The sequence below is a fragment of the Orcinus orca genome, chromosome 6 (assembly GCF_937001465.1).
Source record: "Orcinus orca chromosome 6, mOrcOrc1.1, whole genome shotgun sequence".
Lineage (NCBI taxonomy): Eukaryota > Metazoa > Chordata > Mammalia > Artiodactyla > Delphinidae > Orcinus > Orcinus orca.
The window spans coordinates 38,013,406-38,038,929 of record NC_064564.1 but is presented as its reverse complement, the minus strand read 5'-3'; the positions used below and the strand labels follow the sequence as shown (position 1 = coordinate 38,038,929).

The window sequence follows — 25,524 nt, the reverse complement described above, 5'->3', positions numbered from 1 at the left end:
TTTATTTATGTGGTGGGGGTGAGGTGAGGGTAGCCAGGGTAGTGGGAAGCAATTCCATTTTGAAGAGCAACCATTAGAAATACTCACGACTCTTTCCATTTCTTTTTGATATATCGTCAACCTACAGGTCAGGTAATAAAGCCTAAGGTAAAGGGAAATTTTACTTTGGAGCAAGCCTGCTGTTAAGCTAATACACAGGAAGAAAAGATGCATTAGAAACCACTCTTTGTTACTTGGAAAGATTGCCCGGAGGAATTATTTGATAGGTTGTTCAAGCCAATGTGAAATCTTTTCAAATGAGATGAGTATCCTTTCTAGGAACCTGTAATTCAAAAATGTTTCCGTGAATTTTTCCTAAAATTATCTGTTCTTTTTTTTCCCCCAAAAAGCCACCTACGGGCTTTTTGGTAAGCCTAAGGAAAGGAAATTCTTTACCCTCAAGAGAATGTCATAATGAAGGCCCTGGATGTCATGTTGAGAATGGAAAAGCTTTGGTGACAACACAAAATAAAATGGCAAATAGTGTGGACTTTGCTTATGTTCACATTTTTTATCTGTTGACTTTCTGGGCACCCTTCAAAGCCTGACCTCATGGAAGCCTTCACTGCCCAGTGATATCTTGTAATTCCTTCCACTGTACCCTTGCAGTGCACGTACTTGACCTCTGCTTGGAAACTTCTCCCTTTTGCTCATCAAATACCGTGGCAGTGAGCACAGACCTTCAGGAGCATCAACCCCTCAAGGTCAAGAAGAGCTGGATCTGAAGATTCTTTCTAGCCTTAACATTTCTGAAACTGAGATGGCAAATGAATGCTCATATTCCGAGGGCAATTAGTTTTCATCATTTACGAAAAATAAATGAGTGTTTGGTTTGACTGTGTTGTATGCTTGTGATCTAAGCTTGCTTTCTAGATTGGACAAATTTTGCTTTCAGAATTGGCTGTCTTCCTCTGTTATGGTCGTTACTTTTTTTCCTTGTTTTCTATGTGACAAATGAAGTTATGTTCTATTACCACAATCTTCATTTAGTGTCTATAGTGTGTATATGTGTGGTCTTTCCAGTGAGACAACAAAAACTCCAGTGGAGGATCTGTGGGTCAGATTGATTGCTTTAAGTCAGCCAGTGTTCTATGAGCATCAGCTCTGTGTTCGGAAATGGACGTGCAGTTTGATGAATAACACTCTTCCATCTGAGGAGTTAACAGTTCAGCAGGAGAGTTAGGTATATTAGTACAAAAATACAATGATGGGTACAAAGAGTACCTCCATCCCCTCTGATTCTTAATTATAAAGTTAAGAAGGAGAATAAATGCTAAAGAAATGCTTGCCAACTGATGGAATAAAAATGTTTTGATTGGAAAAAGGCTTTTTGATGTTGCCTGTGAATCAAGTAGCATCTCAGATATTGTAGGGACCCAGAAGAGTTTTAGGTGAATTCATTGAGAAGTTCCAACTTTAAGGGCAGAAGACAGTAGTCTTGGGATGTAGTGAAAGTAAATAACAACAATAAAAAACAACCCTCATAATGTGAGGCCCAAGAAAGAGTGCTATAGATGGCTTTTAGAAAGGAAGAAGGCATATTTGGGCAAAACAGGATGGTCGAAGGCCGAGAATGATTCCACACAGATTGCGGATGGAGGGGTGGGCCTGAGGGACCTGGAGGCCAAGGAGGTAAGGGAGAGAAACTCTTAAGGTTGGAAGGGCAGAAGCTCGAAAGTTTGGCTGAACTCATGTGAGCGCTGGGGCATGGGCTCTAGGGGGAGGGCTTGTGCCTTAAAGCCCCTGGGGCCTAAGCTTTCCAGATCGGTGGGCTTGGGTCGGAGGAGTTAGGGGCTGTCATGGAGAGAAAGGTCTGTACCAAAATGCTTGTCCTTTCCACTGCTTCAGTGGGAGTGGGACCCTTCTTGGGGATTCTATTAAGCAAAGCTTGACTTAGTAAAGAGCCCTCAGAGCTGGCCAGCACTTTGACTGGAGTGACAGGGAACAGTTTTCTGGGGGAGAGCCTACCGCATTGCCTGTCCACACATCTTTCAGCTGTCTGTCCTGGCCTGGCCTTTCCTCTCTCCTTCCTAACCCTGGGTTGGTCTCTGCAGCTGCTGCTTTTCTGATCACTGGCAGTGATGAGATGGCAGAGCTCGAAAGACCTGGTGTTGCCAAGGTCCTTCTGGAGGCACGTGGAAGTCACCAGTAGGGGGCAGCCCAGCATGCTCCTTAGTCTTCTTGGTCCCGTCCAGGGGCTCTGGGGCAGGGATCAGAAGGCTTTTAGACTGTTTGCTTTTGGGTGGTCCAAGGAACCAAGGACTTGGGCCCTGGTGTATTTGGTCACCTAGTAACTGAGAAGCCCTGGGGTCCAGCTTCCCTGCGGTCTTTTCCTTTGCGGCTTTTTTTGGCTCTCCCTCTTTCTTTCCCCCCTTCCTCCCTCCCCTCCCTCCTTCCTTCCCTTCCTTCCTTCCTTCTCTCTTTTTTCTTCATACATTTAAAAAATTCATAAAAATGTAATGATATAACAATAACTTCAGATGCATATATTCAGAACTGACACTTTAACATTTTTGTCTTTTTTGTTACAAAGGCTTTTCTCTTTTAAGAAAAGAAATAGTTTAGTAGTTTAATAAAACAGTTTAACAGTTTCAGTTTCTTTATCCCTGATGCAGATCCGTCTCCTTTCCCAAGGTGACTTTCCTTGCAATCTTCCTTTTGTACTTTACAACTATCCTTGACTATGAACACTATGTGGTATTGTTTTCTGTCTCTTTAAAAGTTCACATCAGTTGTTTTATATGATATGTACATATCAGTTTGAAATTTTGCTTATTTTTCTTTCTCACTTAGCATGAGTATTTCTTTCTGCTCAGATATAAAGATCTGGTTCAATCTACCGTAGTTATTTAACACGCCTCATTTTATTCTCTTTCTTAACTGATGGACACTCTCCATGCACCAGATTTTTATTCTGACTGTGTTACCATGAATGTTCTTGTATATGTCTCCTCGTGTGCAGGAGTGAGCATTTCTCTCAGGTGAAAACCTAGAAATGGAATTGCTGGACTCTGTAAAGCGTGTGATGTATAATTTTCCAAGATGCTGGCAAATTACTCTCCAAAGTGCTTGTGCCAATTTAGACTCCCTCCAACAATATAAGAGAAATACCCCACATCCTTAGCAATGCTTTAATATTGTCAGATTTTAAACATTTTGTCCAGCTAGTGGCAGAGAAATGGTAAGTCCATGTGACTTTGGTTTGCATTTCATATTCCTTGAGGGGTGAGCAGATTTTCATATGTCCCTGGGTCGTTGAGGTTTCTCCTTTGTGAATTGTTTGTTATTAACTTTACCGGCTCCCATTCTAACCCTATGATTCCTCACTTAATGGTGTCTAAGGAGCGTTTCTTAAGGGGTAGATTTCATGAGCAATTTATAGCCCACGGCTATGTTGTGGGCCTTTCTGCAGATGGTAACTTATGAAAGGGAATTCTTGGCATCTAGAGGGGCAATTGCTGACCTTTTAACCCAGCTCTTCTGTTGCTTTTTTCCATTTTGACCAGGAGAAAAATTCATTCTTTATCCAGGGCATCCCTGCCTTCACAGTGGAAGAACATTCTTTAATGACCATTTTTAATACTTTCACATGGTTCTTTTGATGGTTTTCAACAAAATCTTTTGTCTGGTCTTAGATTCAAGAACAGGTACGCTTTGCTTAATATCTGACTTATTTTCACCTCATGAACACTGTGAAGTTACCACTGGCTAAATGTATCCCCCTTTCCTTCTTTTCAGGGGCAGTGGTCACTGGAAAGCTTACAATTATGCTTGTGGCCCTTTCCCAGCATTTTAAACCCAATTCCTAGCTCCACTGATGTCTCTGCCCTGGCTCTTCTTTCTATTATGCCTTTCATTTTTACTTATGTTAGCTTGCTGTATTTTATTGAATACAATAGGAGAGTTTATAAATTAAAAATCTGACAAAAATGAAATACCAATAAAATAAAGGGCATAAATAACTAAATAAAAAGTTAAAAATAAATGCCTTGTGCCACAGACATTGACTAAATACCTCCTGAGTGTCAGGCCCCTGTCATAAGCATGGAGGATGCAGTGATGAGCCAGCAAAGAGAGCTGGAGAATCTCTCAGACAGTTTCAGAACAGTGACAGCCACCATGCTAGCGCAGCTGTAAGCAGTGAACAAGCTTCTCGGGAATTCTGGTTGTGACCCCAGAGGAAACCTTGCCCATGTTATTTGTCCTTTTTTCTGCCAGTTGCATGAAAAAAAGCATTAAAATGTAGGGCCCTCTTGAATGCAGCTCTTATTGGGAGACAATTTAGAAGAGGGAGATCACTGTGGTTTCTACTGAAAATGTTAGTGGATTGAAAATCTTGGAAAAATGTGTGATAATTTTGAAACATTTCGTAAAAACTCTTAATGTTGAAAATTGTTGTTTGAGAACCAAGATCTTTGAGCAGAAGATGCCCTTCGATCTTGGACGTTTTTTTTTATGTAACAGGGGCAATGTTTATGTGGGTCCTTTTAAAATTATTTATCTTTGGTGTAATTTTGTTCCCTCAGAGCATTTACTTATTTTGCTTTATTTCTAAAATATATTTTCTAAAAATGGGTGCCCCAATACTTACCATGTATTTTGACATCTATTTTTTTTCCTTCTTTTGGATTGGGTAGAAGGAATCTGTAGATGCTGTATCTCCTCCCTCATTGGTTACTATTGTTTTCATTTTAATTCATGTTGTTAACAGTAGAGCTACATATTTGTTTTCAGTGTCTTAATTGGAATGTTATGTATCTTAAATTTTTTGAAGAAGAAAGGGGAAAATCCATCCTAATACAACTTCCTCGAGTGCCTTTGGAACTCCAGGTGTTGCCCATCCATCCATCCATCCATCCATCCATCCATCCATCCATCATCCTTGAAGACCTACATTGTGCAAGGTTCTTTGCTAGATGCTGTGGTGCATGTTAAGAATTATAAAGCAGGATCCAGCTGTCTTCAAAAAGAGATCGTGATCAAGAAAAGTGAATAGACAGATACGCAGATAACTGTAGCACAGGGAAATTCCACGGTAGTAGGTCTGATAGCTTTGTGTTTGTGTTACCAGGGATTTTATTGGTTGCAAGTGACAGAAATTCAGATCAAACTTCTGTTAGTGACAGCTAACCTCAGAGATGATTGGATCCAAAAGCTCAAGTAACATTTTCAGGGTTCTGTCTCTCTTTATATCTCTTAGCTCTCTTTCCTCCTGTGTGCTGACTGCATACTTGGACATTCTCTTTCCTTGTGCCGGAAATATTTCTCATAGAAGCCCCAGGCCTATGTAATCTTTCAGCTATAATCCCAGAGAAAGAGAGACTCTGTCATGGCATTCATGTTTTAATTTAAGGGAAGCTTCTCATTAATCTAGTTGAGGTCACAGGCACAGTTCTAAGCCAGTCCTCATGATCCAGGGGATAGAACTCTCCACGCAGCCAGAGTTACCAGTTTACTCCTGTATTTGAGGGTTTGGTGAACGGGGAAGAGATTTCTGTAGAGAGCGCACTAGGGCAATGTGGGGTTTGTGAGATGTGGTTCCTGAAAGGAAAAATTGGTTTTATTACTGACAAAAGCAGAACGAGGGGATCCTGGGCCAGGAAAAGAGAGAGTTGGAAGGAAGGGAGGGAGGGAGAGAGAGAAAGGGGGAGGGGAATCTTCTTCAGTGTTTCAGGAGGTAAAAGGAGGGAGTGACTGCTTCTCTTGGAATGTGAGGAAAGATGTGTTTTGTCCTCTGTGTGGTGATGCCAGCTTCCCTGTGGCTGTCACCATAAGGGTGAAATGCTTTTGAGAGGTAGTAGATGCATTTCCAAGTTATTTTCACCTCTATACACAGGGGATACCTTGAGTGGAGGGGCAAACTGAACTTGTTAGTTGAAAGAGTAATAAAAGTTTAAGAAAAGAAAATGAAACCTGGTGATCCTGTCATTGACAATGCAACCTGCTCAACCATGGTTTCTCCTCAGTCTCATTTGGTTTTGCTGCCCTTGCTGTATTTAAAATAAATGGTGGGGCTAGGTGGGTGGGGAGGGATTGCCTTGAGCAGCCTGGTGAGGTTGGATGGAAATTACCCATTTTTTTATGGACTGCCTGAATTCTGAGTTACTAGTTTGCACTCTGCTTTTTTTTGCAGTTACATTGCAAATCAGAAAAGATTAGAAATCATCAACGAAGATGATATTGAAGCTTATGTGGGACTGAAAAACCTGTGAGTACTCAGGGCTTGCATACCTTATCTCAGAACTTTTTCTTATGCTCTGTTACCGTCAGAGGGACAGTTGTCTGTTAGCTCTAACATACATGCAATTATGTGTTTTCTTAGGACCATTGTGGATTCCGGATTGAAATTTGTAGCTCATAAAGCATTTCTGAAAAACAGCAACTTACAGCACATGTAAGTAAAGGTTGATTCTTTTGCTTCCCAGGACCCAACTTATTCAATATTTTCCCCCTCTGTTTATTTTTCCTTCTTCTCCAGCTCTAAACCTCCTTTTAAAAAGTTAGTGTAGCTTTGACAATAGCTTAGAAGCATTAGCTTTGATTTCTGAATAGCTTTAGAGGGGTACTTAGAACAGCCTGCTTATTCCCTTTCATGAATTTCTGGGCCATTTCCATCTTGGACAGAGCAATAGGCCAACAGCAAGGAGTCTGATGTGAAAACTATGTCCTGGTACAGCGTCCTCGATTCTTTTCCTTGGAATCATGACATGTTCCCTGGAAGACATCAAACTAGTGGAATTGAAAGAAACTGACTTGGCCTTGGCCTTTTTAGGGAACTAAAAATTGCTAATGCTCTTCCTCCCCCAACAGATCCTCTTTTGAACCTTCTTTTCCCAAAAGCTATGTGTCATGATTGATGGAAGCGGAGAAAACTCAATCATGGAACATGCCAGAGGTTCAGGCAACTGTAACAATAGCAAATGCTTCCACCGAAGTCAGGGTGATATCAACTGAAGTCAAATGGAAATACGGACAGTGGGAGCTCTTAGGTTGTTTGCTGCTAAATCTTCTTAGATGATGGCAGTTGGTCAGTAAGGTGTGGCCTTCCTGAGACGTTTCTTCATGAAACAGAGGATCACCCTTAAGCTCTGATGGGCGCCTTCCACCCCGAGTTTTCAGTAGGAACTTCTGTGGCAGGAAGGTTGCCTGCATTCATTGGCCCTTTTGTGCTTTGCAGATGCTCTGCAGCAATACCTTATGTGTTTCATAGACTACGATCTACATACAGAACTCTCACGTGGTTGATCTCACTTGATTTTTCTGACAGTTGGTAGGGAGGATCTTCTTGATTCCCATTTCATAAGGGCAAAATCAGACTCAGGTCCACAGATGGAAAGCGGCAGACTCAGGGCTCACTCCTGGCTATGTTCTTTTAGTAAGAGGACAGAAAATAAAGTGTGTTTTCCATATAATGAGAGAATCAGCCCTTCTCGTAACATTTGTCCTCTTTCTTTTTCTTGGGGAGAACTGTTCCCTGACTGATTTCCAGGCCAGTTTGTAAAAGAAATCGTTCTCTTTGAGCAGATTGCCTGGACACTCTATGGAGATCTGTGGATCTTATGAAAAACCTTAATTTCATCAAGCCAGTACAATGACTTCATATTTCATAGGTGGCATTAATGAGGAAGTCAATTTAAAAATAAAGTCAGTAGAATTAAGATATAAAACTTTTGGCAAAAAGGTGACAAAACTCCAAGGAACTTTATTAACACATTTCATGTAGAGGCTTTTTGGCAACATCTCCATAGTTGGTTTGTCTGCACAAATTCTGATGTCTCGCGTAGGCCTCGCTAGCATAAACAAGAGAGAAGTTGGACACAAGAAAAAGGCAAAATGCTCTAATGCAATCACTTAAGTGTAATTAATGACCTCAGTGGTTACATTCTGGTATTTTCATTACTGCTGACTGCAGCCCTGAATTACTCAACGACCACGTTTTACTGGTTGTTTTACTACATCACTTCCCCTAACGTAGTGGTCTATATAGTGGGCTATGGTTAATTGTTTTAGAAATAGACCTTTTTATGACTTTGCTATGCCTCTTATATTTTCCCTACTTTCCTTGTTCCAAGTTATTTATATGAAAACCAAAGCCACCTTTTGTATTTTTTTCAGGCTGATTTACGGTAGAATAATTTTAATGGTATTCTGTGTGCTGTACATACTTACATAAAGCCAAATATTAGTCCCAGTCTCCCAAAGAGGTGTCATTTGAAAATAGGAAACCAAGGAGATGGACGTATCTTATACAGCTTCTTTAAAAGCCAATAGTTGGGAAGCCCAGTTACTGATCAGACCGCAAAAATTACTGGTATTTGTAACCATTGTCAAATGGTAAGCCAGTAGGAAGTCAGCCTAATATTCAGACGGTTAGAAAGAAGTTACAATGTCAGTAAGCTTCAGATATTCACGTGATGAAAGAGGCTTCTAATCGCCAAAATAGAAATTAAATTAAGCAGCTGGCTCTAGGGAATGGCAAGGAGGAGGAAATTAAGTCAGTTGTCTGCCTTTCCAGACCTGGGTCTCAACTTCTGCTTATGACTGAAGGTGCTGGCATGTTCTCCCTGATTTCCGCACTTAGTAAACGGCATCTTTAGTTGAACATCAGCACCATGGCTGCAAGGGAGCTGATAAAGAAATGTGTATGAGAGGCTGTTTCTCTGTACCCTTGGGATATAATGATTATCTCTCTGAGTTTCTCCAATAAAATAAAAATGTACACAAGAGCATCTGTTTCACTTTGGGTTTTAGCGGAATTCAGACTGGACCCTGTCTGTCACTTTCATCATTCTTCCCCTAACCTGTGCATATTGAGCTTCCCATGCTGACTGTCCAGAACCCCTAGGACTGGTCCCTGAGTTTATTTCTTGGTGCCTTTAATTCCTGCCCGGCCCCTGAGAACCCAGAAACTGTGAGAAAAGCCAGTATTTGTGTTTTCCAGGGACTTTGCAGAGGTGCTAATTAGCTCCTTTGCAAAAGTTCTATAATCAAACAGTAAGAGGACTGTTGATTTTTTTTTCCTTCCCTCCTCCTCCCATTTGGCTTTTGGACCCAATAGTAAGTATGGTTCATAAAACTCATCTTGTTCTTTGGCGTGTAACCCTGCTCTGGGCTGTGCTGCTAGCAGCCTGACAGGGCAGCTGCCCCGGTGCCGGCCTTGCTAGCCGACCCGGAACCTTGACAATGAGAGTGTCCTCTTTCTTTGCCTCCTCGCTCCTATTTCTTCTTGGGAGGAAGAATAGGGTTTTTGTTTCTGTTTTTGTTTTTTTTCCCTTCAGAAGGATGGGGATTTCTGATGGAGATGAAAACATTTGTGCCTCACAGGCTCTGGTGAAGACAGGCAGAGTGACTTGTCAGTGTATTATACTGCAGTGAAACCCATTCTTAATTCACGTTCCAAAAGAAAAGATTTATGTGGGCACATTTTACAACTTCCTGCTGGATTATTTTTTCACGTGGGTGAGCACTTTACACTCAGCGTGAGGAGAGAAGATGCCAGCGTAGAAGGAAGAGGGCACCCTCTTGTAGATGGGGGTTTGGATGAGAGGAAATCTCAATATAGAATTAAGCTGGGAGTGGCCGTGTGCCTTCTTCATTGATGAGATGCTAAAGTGGCATTTTCTTTATCCATCAGCTGACTAGTCTTAGTTCACGTATTAGCTCCCCCTGGTCTTTAGCCCTTCTGTGAAAGAGACTGGCCAGACAGACCAGCAGACTTCAGCCCACGATTTGGTGAGACAGACGCAATAGACTAGCCTCAGTGAGGCTAGGATTGCTGTCGCCGCAGATTTCCCGTATTTACCTGACTCTCAGACCGGTGCTCACCTTCCTGAACGGGAATCAGATACTGAAAGGCTCATGGCAAACTGTTGAGGGCTCAGCTGTTTTGTAAAATTTGATGTTTGTTTTACATTCATGTGACTCATGAAACACACGTCTAGAGGACCAAGCACTGCACACGCTTTAAATAAATTTGACCGGTAAACAAATTCACAGAGCGAGTCAGCTGCCAGGATTAAGGGTCTGAATTTCCCAGCTCAAGGTCTCATGGCACTGATCATTGGAAACCGAAACTCCCATTCCCTTGAATAAAACTACATATTTGGAACACATCAGTAAATTCATTATTATTTTTCAGTCACAAATAGGACATCTTTTCATTGTCTGGTTGGTCCACATCTTAAAATGATATGTTGCTAGAATATTTCCAGATAAAATTTGACATAGTTTTATCTGATATTTTGTTGTTATTCTCATCACGAATTTATCTAGTTATTTGGAAGTCATATATAAACAATCTCAGCAGAGTTTATCAATCAATAGGTGTTATCTTTCCTATTAGGATGTGTTAAATTCAGTTAATATTCAGAGTTTCGTGTGTCGTGTAATTTCAAAATATTCATGATGCTTTTTAGTTTTAAAGTATCTTTTCCCCTAGTGAGTTTATGGTTTAAATTTAACTTAGTTTAATTTAATTTCCCTATTAATTGTTCAGTAGATCAGATATCTCTAGGAGGTATATAAGTTGGCTCTGAATATGAAAAAGAAAATTTTGGGTAAAAAAGAGATTCAAAATAACCATTACGAAAATTAGGCCCCCTCAACCCCACTCTCAAGCAAGAATTATAGGAGACGCAGGGAAAACTAAGGTATTACTCTAGGTGAAAGGAAGAGATTACTGGATCTAAAGTACGGCATGAACCATGATCACATAAAATTACATTTTGAAAAAAACTCTATTTGAATACTTTATTCCTGAAATGTACACTTGTAATTCACATTTAATGTTTTTGATTCCTTTCAGCAATTTTACCAGAAATAAACTGACGGTATTGTCTAGGAAACATTTTCGTCACCTTGACTTGTCTGAGCTGTAAGTAATGATTTTGTATGGCATTTGGGGAAAAAATTTCCAAAGGAAAGTGTAATCACGTATTTTTTAAAATAAGTGATGCTGCAGGTCTATTTTTATATCAAAACTCATGAAAAATGACTTCTTAAATTTTGGTCATTTGTTCTTTTATTCCTCCATGAAAACATGATTCAGCAGTAAAAAAAAAAAAAGAAAGAAAAGAAATCTCAGTAGTAATATATCATTTATAATGAGTTTAAATGTTGTTTTTACATAAAAGACTTGTTTTCTAAAGGAGGGAAAATGAGAAAAAGATGAGGGTTTTGCGTGAAAAAGGCGGCAACATGTCTCATAGCATCTGTTTGGTCCTTGTTCTGTCCAGGCACTAATGGAAAGCAAACTCATTCAAGGAGAAACAGCAATGGGCAAAACTCATCAGTTTATACCCCGACGACAGTGCCTGCGCTCCCTTAGTGAACATTTGGGGAGAGGCAGTCCTCTCCCTACCCGACCATCCTTGTGAGATTTCCTTCTAGGTCTGCCACTGCATTCAGGATTTATCCTTATCCCCAAATCCCCTTTGCTGAAAAATGATAGGGAAGATATTGAAATGTATCGATTACTAATAGCCAGCATTTCCAAGTGTGCTTAATTCTTGTGTTATCACCGTGAAGCAAATATAAACTGTTGACATTCCTATGGGTCAGGTACCCAAAGAACCTTAAAGCACAGGCTCTGTGTGTCAGAGGTGGGCCCAGATGGACAAGGCCTTTGAATACCAGGCAATAGCTTTTGCTAAAACTATCTGTTGCCTGAGTTGTAGGGTCCACCCCTATTCACAAGGAAATCGTGCAGATTAGAAGATGCCACTAGTAGTGCGATAACAAGTTAATAGGTAGTCATGAGAGTTACATGGTGGCAATTCTTTCGGGAGAGACTTAATTCAGGGAGTTGAAGCACTGGCTTTCTAACCCAGGGATACGCATAAAAAACTTAAGGAAGTTATGTGCAATAAAGTAGGCTACTCAGTGTAAAAATTTTGAGCATCATTGCAGAGAATTTTCTTGATGGGTTAAAAATTAGAGTTCTGATTTCAAATTCACGTGTCTCAATACCACCCCTGCAGCATATTTAATTCATTCAACAAATGTTAATTGTGTACCTGTTGCAAATCAAACTAACATGGCACTAGGCCATAGGGATATAAGGAGAACGGTATCTGTACTCCAGGACTCTGCTATCCAGGGGGAGCGGTAGAAGCCTGAACAAATTAAGTACAACACGCTCTAACAGTCGCTGCAAAAGGAGTTTGTACAGTGTGTGAGAGGAAGAAGCCAGCTGTCTGCCCGTGCCGTGTGGTCAGACGAACGTTGCTGTCTTTGTAGCTCAAGATCCCTTTGCTTCTTTATCTCTTCTGTGGATTCAGTCGTACCTGCTTTCAAAAAAGATTTCGTAGTTTTTCATGGACTCAGAACACCAGGAAACCTCTTGGATTAGTTGGGGTTTAAACATTGTGGATATCATCTGCATTATATTCCATACCTAGTAGTCTCAACTCTTATTTTGGTGTTGGAGGGATATTTGGAGGCAATCAAGCAGACACAAATTAAACGAGTCTGCCAGGACCACATTTTCTCCAAGGAAACTCCTGGAAAAGTCTCCAGGGATTCCCTGAGATTGTTAGAACCCAACCAGAAAACCACAGGAGTAAATGATGTTGCAAAGCCCAGGTCCTGTCCTCATGGAAATCTTAAGTATTGTGGTTAATGCCAGGCAGAGCCTATGTAATGATTTTAAATGGCCTCATTTAAAGGCTCATTGCCATAAATGGAAGTCATTTTAAACAGGCCACTGAGTGTTATAAATAAGCATTTAAAGATTTTTTTTTTCTTGTGGTTTTTATTTTCCTCTTGACTACTTCCTCCTTGACCAATCACAGGCCACAGGAGTCCAGGCAGCATGGCTGAATAGTGACTTTCTCTTTGCAGACCCTCCCACAATGGGCTAAGTAGCTCAGTCTGGACCTCGGTTGCACTTGCTCTCGGAAACCCTCCTGGCTCTCACACTTTAGTCTTAGCCTTGTATTCACAGTCTCGTTTTCAATTCAGATGAAATTGCTCTGCACTCTACTGAAGTTCGAACTTATTAAGCGATAACACTTGAATCTCTAGCCTGGTTAGACATAAGTATGTTAGTGTTCCCGAAAACTTAACGTTGGCTTCTTCACTTAAGATCTTCATAACTGTATAATATCTGTGATAAATTTGTTACGGTATCTTATTTTCCCCCATCTTTTGAGACATCTTTTTCTATCCTATATTATAGTTATTTCTGTTCCTACCTTGTTTCCCTATGGGTCCGAAAGGTCTCACATCACTTTGCATCCTTTAGCCTCTACAGGGGTGTTTGCACATAGCAGAAGATCAGTAAGTATCAGATAAATGAATGAATAATAAGTACCGTTATGCTATAAAGATGAGTATGACTTCCAAAGATAGCCGGCTAGAAGAAATTCATAATGCTGTTAGTGCTTCATAAACACTTCTGTAGCTAAAACTGAAAAAGAGAAGGCTGACTGGATTTCATTTTTGTTCCATGTAGGATCCTGGTGGGCAACCCATTTACATGCTCCTGCGACATTATGTGGATTAAGACTCTTCAGGAGACTAAACCCAGTCCAGAAACTCAGGACTTGTACTGCCTCGATGAAAACAGCAAGAATATTTCCCTGGCAAACCTGCAGATATCCCATTGTGGTAATTTACTTTTAAATCAATAAGTTCTACTTGCTATTAATTATTCTAATTCCCTGGGTGTGGTAGAGAGTCTGGGAAGGTTACCACTACCTGGATTTTATATGTATGCTGTTGATATCTCCACTGAGTTGGGCCACTTTCGTGTGCAGTGTAGAGAAATCAGCTGGGAGAAACTTTGCTGAGTGTTCTTTGCCAGTAGAATATTAATTCTGAATGGTTGACTTTAAAGTGCACAGAGAAAAAAATACACTGTTTATTCCTTTGTTTCTTTGTTCGTTTGTTCATCCATCCAACTATTCATCCAAAAAGTATTGGCTGAGAGTGTGGTACTTCACTGGCCACAGATATAGTTGGTTGGCACCTAGGCCATGCAGAGGAAGGATCTCAGGGGGATCAAGTGTCCTGGCAGCACAAGAACATGCAGCTCAATCCAGAACATTCCCTCACACTTGCCCTGTTGCCGGATGTCAGTGTATCTTGATGGGGCACCACAAATCCGCCCTTTGACTTGCTTTCCCCCATTTCTGGGTTTACAATCTCCAGAATTTAAAAGGGCATCATATGATAAAATTAACAGCTCTGTGAATGCCAGTGTGTTTACAAGAAGGGAAAATCCAAGTGTTCTGGTTAGGATTTTACTGCTAAGGGCTCTTGGGACATGCCTCTGCAGTACCCACATATGCATATTATTCCTGAGTTGAAATTTTAATCAGTCAAGCAGTCAATCAGTTAACAATTAAATGTGATCTTCTCGCCTAGTGGCTGGTGACACAGCAGAGAGCCACATAGCACCTGGTTCTTGCTCGAGAGGAATCTGTATATTAATCATGAACTTCCAGGTCTTTGTTTTCAGAGGATCCTGTTGTTTGGAGTCAATTTTTATTTAAGGAAAATATAGCTGATGCTCTTTTTTTTTTTTTTTTTTTTGCGATACGTAGGTCTCTCACTGTTGTGGCCTCTCCTGTTGCGGAGCACAGGCTCCGGATGCGCAGGCTCAGCGGCCATGGCTCACGGGCCCAGCCACTCCGTGGCATGTGGGATCCTCCCGGACCGGGGCACGAACCCGTGTCCCCTGCATCGGCAGGCAGACTCTCAACCACTGCGCCACCAGGGAAGCCCCCCTAGCTGCTGCTCATTTTTAATGAGAGTGTAATAAAGGAGTGATAAGTGTTTGTTTCTTCCCCTGCAGGGTCTTAGAAGACAGCAGTTACTCTTCCCACAGATTTTTGTTGTAACGAGAGCCCTTTGGTTTCATAATGGGGGAATTAAGCTTTGTTCCCTTGTCAGCTTCCCTTGACTTTCATTATTAGCCAGTATTAAAAAAATTTTTTTAATATCTATCTTTTCCTGATTGATAAGAGGATAACTGTTCTCTGTTCTGGTATAAATTTGTACCGCTGAGAGAAATTGCCCAGAGGGACAAGAAATTCAATGTTGAGTCACCTGGCTGCTTGGCCAGCTCCCAGATCCCCATGGCTGTGTGGCCACATTGTTTCAGCAACCACTGAGAGGAAAAAAGAGAAAGCATCTGACTCCTGCTCTGATTTCACAAAAGGCCTCTTAATAGACGTCTGCTTTGCCCTTGCCTGAAACCAATTCTCTTTTTTTTTTAATTTTAATTTTTGGCCATATTGTCTTGACAGCATTCCTGTAATGTACCCACCTAATGTGCTGTTGATAGACCGCTGTGACTGGAGCAGGGGAGGGGTAGGAGTGAGCTGGTTCTAATTTTTCCTGACCACTTTGTCAATTTTCAGTGTTTTAAAATTTGTTTCCTACGAATTTGTCAATGAACTGTGTGTATGAGAGTGAGGCTTTGAATCCACTGTCAGAGGGCATGTGTTTGATTGATTAGGATTGAATGATTACATTTATGGTAATTTCAGGGTCAGCAATGCTTTTCAGAAAGCAACATTAGAAAAGGTGAACTGATAGACTTACTTTTTTTTTTTTTTTTTTTTTTTTTGCGTTAGGCGGGCCTCTCACTGTTGTGGCCTCTCCCGTTGCGGAGCACAGGCTCCGGACGCGCAGGCTCAGCGGCCATGGCTCACGGGCCCAGCCGCTCCGCGGCATGTGGGATCTTCCCAGACCGGGGCACGAACCCGTGTCCCCTGCATCGGCAGGCGGACTCTCAACCACTGCGCCACCAGGGAAGCCCTAGACTTACTTTTTTGTGTTCTTAAACTGTCTTGTTCTTTCTCTGCTAATTTTTATTTTCTTTCCCAGTGTTTTTTACTTATTTATAAATGCACACACACTATTGATACATTTTGTTGCAAAAATAATTTCTACATTTACACATAAAGCTTATCTTTACTTGTTTGTGACCATTTCAGGTCAGAAGGCATCGATCTATCCTATCTTTTTAATCATTGTGTGTTATTCACAGTAGAATATACCTTGATTATGTTAAATCTTCCATATTGATGGGCATTTCCCATTTTACTACAAAAGTGTTTCAACCAGCCTCCTTATACATGATCTTTGTACATACATACAGATGCAAAGATTTTTCTAGAGTACATAGCGGGAAGCAGAATTTTTGGTTAATATGGTTTGCACATTAAAAAGTGGTTGTACCAATTTATAGCCACCCCAGCAAAGTATACCTCGATATTAGCAAACTTCTTATTTTTTGTATCTCTAAAACACAGTATGTCATTGCTTTTTAGTTTGCACTTTCCTGGTTGCTATTGAGTATCTTCTATGTTTATTAGACATTGTGATTATTCTTCCTTGAATGGCCTATTTATACCTTTTGTCTATTTTTCTACAAGGTTATTCCTTTTCCTTCCTTTTCTTCCACTGACAGTGTTCTTTGTTTTATTTTTTCTTAATTGTTCGAAAGTTATAAATTATGTTTCTCTGTTTGTAAATATACAGTGCCAAAATTTTTTTTTTAAGAAGATGTTGGGGGTAGGATTTTATTAATTTTATTTTTATTTTTGCTGTGTTGGGTCTTCGTTTCTGTGCGAGGGCTATCTCTAGTTGTGGCAAGCAGGGGCCACTCTTCATCGCAGTGCACGGGCCTCTCACTATCGCGGCCTCTCGTTGCGGAGCACAGGCTCCAGACACGCAGGCTCAGTAGTTGTGGCTCACGGAACTAGTTGCTCCGCAGCATGTGGGATCCTCCCAGACCAGGGCTCGAACCCGTGTCCCCTGCATTAGCAGGCAGATTCTCAACCACTGTGCCACCAGGGAAGCCCAGTGCCAAAATATTTACCACACATATTTAAACATATTTTCTGTAAGTATCTAGAAAGAACCCCCAACAAGATTAGAAAAGATACTTTTACGTCCCTTTACTTTCTCCTCCCTTCTCTGATTGTTATCATCTGAGATTTTATTTTTTATTTATTTACTTTTTAAAATTAATTAATTAAATTTATTTAACACACATAGAGCTAATTCAAGTAATGAGATTTTATTTTTAGACTGTTACTTGATGTTTTTGAGGATTTACTGTTTCTTTTTATATCGTTGATTTTTGTATTCCACTACTTCCTCTTGGAGTGGTTTTTCTTTTTGCTGGAGTATATCTTCTAATATTTCTTTCAGAGAAATTAAAAAAATAAAATTCACGTTCTTGCCCAGTGCAAAAGCAGCCTGTATTTTTTCTTCTCATTGGAATTGGCTGAGTGTAAAATTCTAGACTCCAGATGACTTCCTCTTAGAATTTTGCAGATATTATACCACGTTCTCTGTGTGTTCATTGTTGCTGATGAGAAGCCCGAGGCCAGTCTGATGCTTATTTCTTGATAGGTAACCTATGCTTTTCTTTTTCTCTAGAAGCTTTTAGGATTTTCTTCTTATCCGTGTTATTCTTAAATTTTACTACACTGTAACTAGGCATGTGTACATGCTTAAAATTTTATTTTGTTTGACATGCAGTGAACCTTTTCAATATGAGTGTTCACATCTTCAGTTCTGGAAGAATTTTCTAATTTATTTAGATGGTTATTTACACTTCAGGCTCCTCTCTCCATACCTCTCACCCTTCCTGTAATACTTTCCATCTGCTTGTCCTTTTGTGCTGCATAATGGGAGAATTGTTTACTCACTACTTTGCCCTTCAGCTATTTCTCCAGCTACTGAATTTTCCCTTCTGCCAGTTGATTTTTAATTTCTGAAATCTCTAGTGACTTTTTTTTTTTTAGTGACTGAAATACGCTTTTCCATACTGGGGTTCACCATATCTCTAGGGTACCTAGCATGACTGACTTTCTCCTGTAAACTTCCCACACTCATTGCTTCTACTTGGGGGCAGCTGCAGCAGTTGTTGGATGCTGTGCCTGAGGTGGGAGGGCAAAGGTAGGATGTGGAAAGTTTATTCCTCTGTGCTTCTACTTGTTTTCTTAACCAGTGACCCGGTGGCTTAGTGGAGGGGAGGCCCCACTCTGCCCTGCCGTCCACCCCTAGTCTCAGGTCAGCCCAGCAGCTTCCCTGTTTTGTGTGGCACATACTCATGTGTCTGTTGGGAACTGTGCTGTTTTTCTTTCATTTAATTTCCCCACTTTCTCTTGTTCAGGAGTTTCTCATTGTTCTTATCCACCAACAGTTATACCTTCTGATTTTCCAACGTGGTTCTGGATTTTTTAAAAAATGAACCTAATTTCTAGAGATTTGAGATGAGAGGGGGAGCCTTCAGTTTGGGTCTTAGTCATGTATTAATTTTCCTCTTGATGGTTTCCCAACTTTGGTTCTTTAAGAGAAGTTAGGCAGATTGAGCAGTAAATTATGCTACATTGTTGAATTTAAATTCTGTCTCTCAAATTCCATGTTGGAGAAGTTGGATAATATCCCCAAGTCTTCAAGTTAGATGTCTTGTTTAAAACATGGATTCACGGTCAGTTGGCTTTTCTTTTAGGTCTCACCCTCAGCAAACTTTTAAAATATACCTGTTGTGTTTAAGTCACAGATTCACGGAGTTCATTGTACTTCCACTTTTTTTTTTTTTTCTTTATAAAGCTTGTTAGCTAACTCAAAAAGTAACTCATAAGAGTATGGTCTTGTGTATTTCATCACTGTAAACCCAACAATTTGCCAGTAACTACGGCCATTGTATTTGGTTTGCAACTGGTAATATTTTAATTTCCATAAAAAAGAGCTATTGGGATTTCATTCCTTTATGAGGTGGACTTTCTTTAAAAAATTCCTCTTTTAGTATTTCATCATGTAAGCATTATATGATGAACAAATTCTCTACATTTTATAAGCAAAAATATCTCCTCCATGGTGCCTGATGTATCCCCTGAACATAACAGTCATTTGATTAATGTTTGCTGAATTGATCAATTAATAAATGCATGATCCACATTATATTAATGATCAGATTGAAACAGATTTTTGATATAATGGTGCAGATATTTCAGTTAAGTAAAAATAACTGAAACATTTATATTATTCTAGCCAAATTATTCCGTATTTTAGCACTTCGTAGTTCCCTTTGAAATGTCTGTCATCATTGCATTTTGAAAGAATCTCCTTGCTTCTTTTTCCTCTGCCGTTAGCGATTGAGCGAGCATGGTAGGCAGGGCTGGGAAGTTTAACTGTGCCATTCCCGATCCCATTAACAGCACAGTCAAAATGTCTCACAATATTTTTCTAACAGCCCCTCCTGCTGTGAATTACTGTAAATTTATTCATGCTGTGAAACATGTTGTGGTCTGTTTCTCCACCAGGTCCTTTTTAACCTTAGAAAAACTTTGTTAATTACCAGGCAACAAAACATATTCATGTAAAATTTCCACATTAATCAGAAAAAAAGGGGTGCTATGAGCAGTGGTTCTGAAGACAGAAACTGAATTACACAAGTGTTAGTGAAGAATAGTTATTTTTCCAGATTGTGCTGATTTATCACTCCAGATAAAAGTGTTCCTGCTACTTCTTTTAGTGTTTTTCAATGACATTATTTATAACATTGTATATTCTAAATTCTTGTACTTAATTCCTGTACATTTGGTTGATCTTCAGTAGTTAGGTTTGCAATACAAACCTTTCAATCTTTTCCCCTGGCTGGATGGCATTATTAAAGAACAGTGTACTTTATACTTTAATTTTTTTGTACTATAATTATGATTTAAATCTCTGGAAGAGAGTTTCTTCAGGAAGTGTTAATAGTGGATGATATGCTCTGTTCTAAGCAGACAACAAATATATTTAAAAGGCAGTATTCTTTTGGGTCAAATCAAAACAATCCCTCAACCCATTTTACTGGTAACTAGCTACCGTAGAACATGCTAGCCCCACAGTGAAGATGGTAATTCAGTTGAGGGTTGAGTGTAGTTACTATATAAAACACTCTTAATGGTCCCATGGATTGAAATCAGCTTTGCCCTTGGTTTCTTTATTGATAATGGCAATTTCAATTTTCCATTTTTCCAACCTTCAAACTTTTAGTGTAGAGCCTCCTTACAACACATTGACAAAATATTATTTATGTTGGGAAAGGTCGGTTCACAGGTGCCCAGGAGGAGAGGCCTGTTTCCTTGAGATAAACTGATTTGAATGATTTATTTTTAAGATTTACTTTTGGTTTCCACTATAATTTGTAGTATGCATGTCTGTTTAGCATATTTGTACATACTGCTTCTTTTGTTTTAAACTAGGAAAATAGGATAGTAATTCTATTTTGTTAGCATTCACAGAAGATTAAAATGAAATGCTGTATTAATACTCCATGTATAAATTAGATTGGTAAAAAACATTGTTTTCCTAGCATCTTAGCTGGCTTGATTTTTTTTTTTTTCTGAAAAGCAAATACAAAGTCTAGTTTACTGCTTTGCTTCCTTTTATTAGAGATCAGGTTTTACCCACTAAAACACAGCAAGCCACACAGTGGACCAGTGCTTTTCTTTGTCTTTTTAGAAAGGCAAATAAAGCAGGTTTTCTAACCTGTCAGCGGCTATTCAGATTTTTGTGTTTAGAAGTTTTGTGGTTGCTGTCACTGTCATGACATGGCTCACACAAGCCTAGAAGCACAGTTTCCCATTTGAGCTGGGAAAGTCACTTTGCTAATTTTCTGTCATTTTTGCAACCAGGTGTAAGGCAGCCACTTCTAAATAGGTCAGGCTCATTCTGGCTTCATTCCTGGTTGTGAAATATGTATGTTTAGGGGACACAAAAATGGGAAGATATTTCTTCCCAAGAAGAGAGAAAGTGAGTGGAGAGAAGACAGAGAGCTGACAAAAATCATAATTTACTTGAATATTTTTATACCCATGGAGTGATGATCCAATAAGAAATGAACAGAGCTTAGGCTTACTAAAATGAGGTGAAAAAGAACACAACTCAGGCCTACAGGTGGATATTGAAAAATAAAACCCAAACTTGACCCATCTCATTTATTGCAAAGCCAAGTTAATATTTCAAAAAGTTTAGAGGTTAGTTTTCCTCAATTATTAGGAAGTGAGAACGTGCATACTTTGAATTAGTGATCAAAGGGCCTAGTCAATATGGTCAACTTTCAAGAAGTGTGCATCAGTGGATGGAGCAGTGTCAGTGGCTGTTCACCTGAGTATGGTTGGAAAGGACATACCAGCCAGTAGACCTCAGCAGAAAATCATCAATCATTCAGTGAAAAGGCTGACTGTCTTTAGACCAGGGCTTCCCAAACTTTAACGTGCATATGAATCACCAGCAGATCTTGTTAAAAATATTGATTCTTTTCCAGCAGGTCTGGGTTGGGGCCTGAGAGTCCACATTCTAACAACCCCCTTGTTCCATAGATCACACTTTGAGTAGCAAGGGTTTAGACAATGGGTGTTGGACTATTCGTTGGGTTTTTGCTTTTACAACTATTATTCTTACACCTGACAGGAGCCTGAGCAATCATCTAGTCCACCAAACTTTCCCCACTCTATGTTCTGTGCAACTCTAATTCCTTGAGATGCTCTGTGTAGGAAAAAGAAAAACCCAAGGTTAAAGAAAAAAATATAGAAAATTCTGTAACTCTGGACGTTCACTGTGCACATTACTATGTTAAAAGCTCTAAGAATTCCTGCTCGAAAAGAACCATTTAACTTCCATTGATCTTATGGTCCTCAAGGTTGTTTGAGTACATACCATTTCTTTGTGATATCATGTTATGGCTTTGCTATTTTTACTTGAAGTCATTTGACAGAATATCAGATATACACATGTATAAATTCAGATGTAAAATATATTTAAAGCTAAATATCCATATTGATATTGATAATAACATTAATAGCTAACGTTTATTAAGGACTTAATATGCACTAGACCTCATCTGAAATATTTTCCATATTATCTTATTAGGCATCCTAAAAGCTCTAGAAAGTAGATGTCATTAGTATCCTTATTTCCAGTTGAAGAAATGAAAGCTTACCAAGCATCATGAGTAAACATCTAATGAGTAGGGGTTGGCTTTAACCCACATCTGTCTGTCTAGGGCCTTAACCAATACACTGATCAGCTGCATCCTTTACTGGGCTCTTCCATGCCTCAGAGGTGTCTGTCTGTCCGGGCAGCTGGTCTTCTCTGATCTCCAGCGAGGTTTCCCGGCGTGTAAAGGAGGACAGCCCTGACACTTAAGTCAGGATCCCATTACCATAGTGCTAGAAGCTCTTGGAGACATTGCTGAGCTTTGCTCTGTACTTGTGCTGATTTCAAATCTTATTAAGCCAGGAAGTAGTGCCTGGCACATGGTTTATCCTGCCTTGGCTATTCATGCTTCCCAATTCATTTTTATTGTGCTAATTAAACCTCAAGTGGTATTTCAAGTACAGATTGTTTTTTCCATTATTGAATCTTTGGCCAGCCTATTAATGCTGTAGAATTAACGTGAGTCAGATGCTTACTCATTTGTGGAAGACTTTACATTTAAAAGATCTAGACTTGGCCAATTTTGCACAGATTCCTTTGGAAACCGCTATGACAGGGTGATACAATTTCTCTATAAATAAAGGAGACTTACTCTTCTCTCACAGATAGACACGTAATTTTTTTTTTAATGAACCAAATTCCTAGATTATGGATATGTATTGGTATTTATAGTCTGTGCTAAAATGGATATTACAGTCTGGGAAAGGTAGTCTATTGTAGTGGTGAACATCTTGATCTTTGAGTTCAGTTCCTAGGTAGTTGGGCAACTTTGGAAGATGTACTGGACTTTTCCAAAACTCACATTCTTTATTAATTAAATGAAGATAAATACTTAACTTCAAGCTTGGTTGTAAGGATTAAATTAAATGAAACAAAAATGTAAAGTACTAGACAGGAGTTTCTGGTTCAGTGAATGCCCCATAGATGTTATTGCTAGTACTATAATTAAGCAGACGTTTTTAGAGATATTAATCATGTAAATTTAGGCTTGCAGGAAAAAATAAACGACATTAGATTTTACAGGGGAGATTAAGATTACAGCATAGCATTCTCTGCTGAGACTCTGTTTATTTTAACTTCTTTTCTGCTTAGAATTTCCACACTTTTAGATACATTTATAAAAGGTGGACGTTTACACCATCGGTTTATATTCGAGGTGCCAGGAAGGGTGTCACCAAGATCCATTGGTGGAGTCTGCTGGTGGGGGAGCTCATACCTCAAGAGCAAGCACCATGGCAAGCCCTGGCTCCATGGTTTCTCCAGATTCAGCCAGATAAATCTATAAATACAAGAGAACGGGAGAGGAGTCAACACAGCTTTGTGTTTCTGCAGTTGCCATTGGAAAGTAGATGGATGAGTAGTGACTGACTTAAAGGCTGAGAATGCTGGTTACCAAGGGGGCAATGGGGAAAGCCAAGAGGAAAGCTTGGTGTATATTGCAGAACTACTGCAAGGCTCAGGAAGTGAGAGAACAGGTAACACCAAACACAGGAGAGTGGTTGAAAGATTTTTGTTCCATACATCTCAGGTGTAAAAACTGGAAGTTTGTTCTCTAAAGAGGATAAAACAAAGGCCCAGAGGAATTCCAGGTAGAGCTGAGGCTGTGAGAGCCGTAGAGAGGATGATGGATTTACAGACAACTGAGTTTTGACACAGGTATCCTCCAATTTTTGGAAGTTTTCTTTACACCACTTTGCTTTTCTGAAAGCAATCGGAAGAGGATTTTTGCTTCTCCTAAAAAAGGTGAAAAGCAAAAATAGCGTTCAGCATTTGTTTTACTTGGAGCTCTTTAGAGGCAGCGCACATCCCAAGCAGGGAGGGGGCACCACTAAGCTCCTTCCTGGGAGCTACACTCAGCATCTCATCGTCACGCCACCATAGCTTTGACTGTGTCTGTGAGAATCTGTGCTTTATTTTGATTTATTCTGTGCATCTGTTAGAAGGAGGTGTCCTGAGGTAATTACTTCTTTACTTTATGTCATTTCGTCAAAAAGTTTCATAGGAGCGTTCTGCGTTCTGATAGCCAGGAAAACCTGTGTTTCCAGCCTCTTCCTCTTCCAAACAGTACACTGGAAGAGAATTATCTGAATAATTTGATCAATCCCATCCCCAGAAGGATTTAATGATACTGACACCAGGTGGTACCCATTACAGAGGCCAGTAATACTGCCCTAGTGATGCTGACAGTTAATAAATGTGCAATGCTTCTATTACCCATTCTTAAAGATGAAAGAACAGGGACTTCCCTGGTGGCGGAGTGGTTAACACTCTGCGCTCCCAATGCAGGGAGCCTGGGTTCGATCCCTGGTCAGGGAACTAGATCCCACAGGCATGCCGCAACTAAGAGTTTGCATGCCACAACTAAGGATCCAGCGACCCCCAAATAAGGAGCCCACCTGCTGCAACGAAGACCCAGAGCAACCACATAAATAAATAAATAAAATAAAATCTACATTAAAAAAAAATTAACGAACAGTCAAGGATCACCAACTGTTTGAGAAAAGTTTATAATATGAAAGAAATAATATGAAACAGAGAGAAAGAAAAAAAATGCAGATACAAAGTTGATATAGACAGAAGAAAAATTCACAAGAAATTATAATTAATATTTCATAGATATTAGAGATCAGCAGAGATATTGCATCCATGAAACAAACACATGGTGTTAAAAAAATAGAAGACCATTCAGGAACAACAACAAAAAGCCTTGGAAAAACTAAAAGTATGACAGAAATAGAGCAAATAGACAAAAAGATGGAAAATAGGAGAGAAAAGATTGAAAAAGATAGGCCACCCAGAAGGTCCAGCCTCCAAATAATAGGAGAGCTAAGTGGTGAGAGAAAGCATTACAGCGTAGTTGAATTGGCATCATTTTTTTTTCCCCTTTCATAGTGGTACATATCACAGTGTTGTGTCCTATAATTAAAGCTGTCTTAAATTTGATAAAATATGATAACTATTACACACAATGGTTCAGCTGTCTGTAGAGTTTATGTATTTATAGTAAACTTTATTGTACATTTAGACAACAAAACTTCATAGCGGGCTTCCCTGGTGGCGCAGTGGTTGAGAGTCTGCCTGCCGATGCAGGCGACACGGGTCCGTGCCCCGGTCCGGAAAGATCACACATGCTGCGGAGCGGCTGGGCCCGTGAGCCATGGCCGCTGAGCCTGCGCGTCCGGAGCCTGTGCTCCGCAACGGGAGAGGCCACAACAGTGAGAGGCCCGCGTACCATAAAAAAAAACAAAAAAACAAAAAACTTCTTAGCAGATGGTAAGATATGAAGACAGAATAGTGTGAGTGTGGTATGGGCATGTGGGGAGAGCTGGCTTTCTGTGTGAACATGAGACTAGTTCTCACCTTCCAGGGTGAGAGGTCAGTAGATAATGTTAAAACAGAAAAAACAAGAAGTAGCAATATAAACATGATATTTAGTGATATAGAGATCAATACCCAAAGAAGTTAAAAGAGGTGAAATGAGTGCTTCTGGGAATAGGAAATAGTGCCACATGGGTACTATTTCTCACATAGTAG

At 39.9% G+C, this 25,524-nt stretch overlaps 1 protein-coding gene across 12 annotated transcripts in view; it reads left to right on the top strand.

The window, feature by feature from the left end:
- Positions 1-25,524, top strand: part of NTRK2 (neurotrophic receptor tyrosine kinase 2) — a 384,042-nt gene that overhangs the window by 25,494 nt on the left and 333,024 nt on the right. For all 12 annotated transcript variants that reach the window (XM_049711806.1, XM_012538905.3, XM_049711808.1 and 9 more), the window contains 4 exons: positions 6,173-6,247; positions 6,362-6,433; positions 10,844-10,912; positions 13,493-13,647. In XM_049711806.1, coding sequence (XP_049567763.1) covers positions 6,173-6,247; positions 6,362-6,433; positions 10,844-10,912; positions 13,493-13,647 — 371 coding nt within the window. The remainder of the gene's footprint in view (positions 1-6,172; positions 6,248-6,361; positions 6,434-10,843; positions 10,913-13,492; positions 13,648-25,524) is intronic.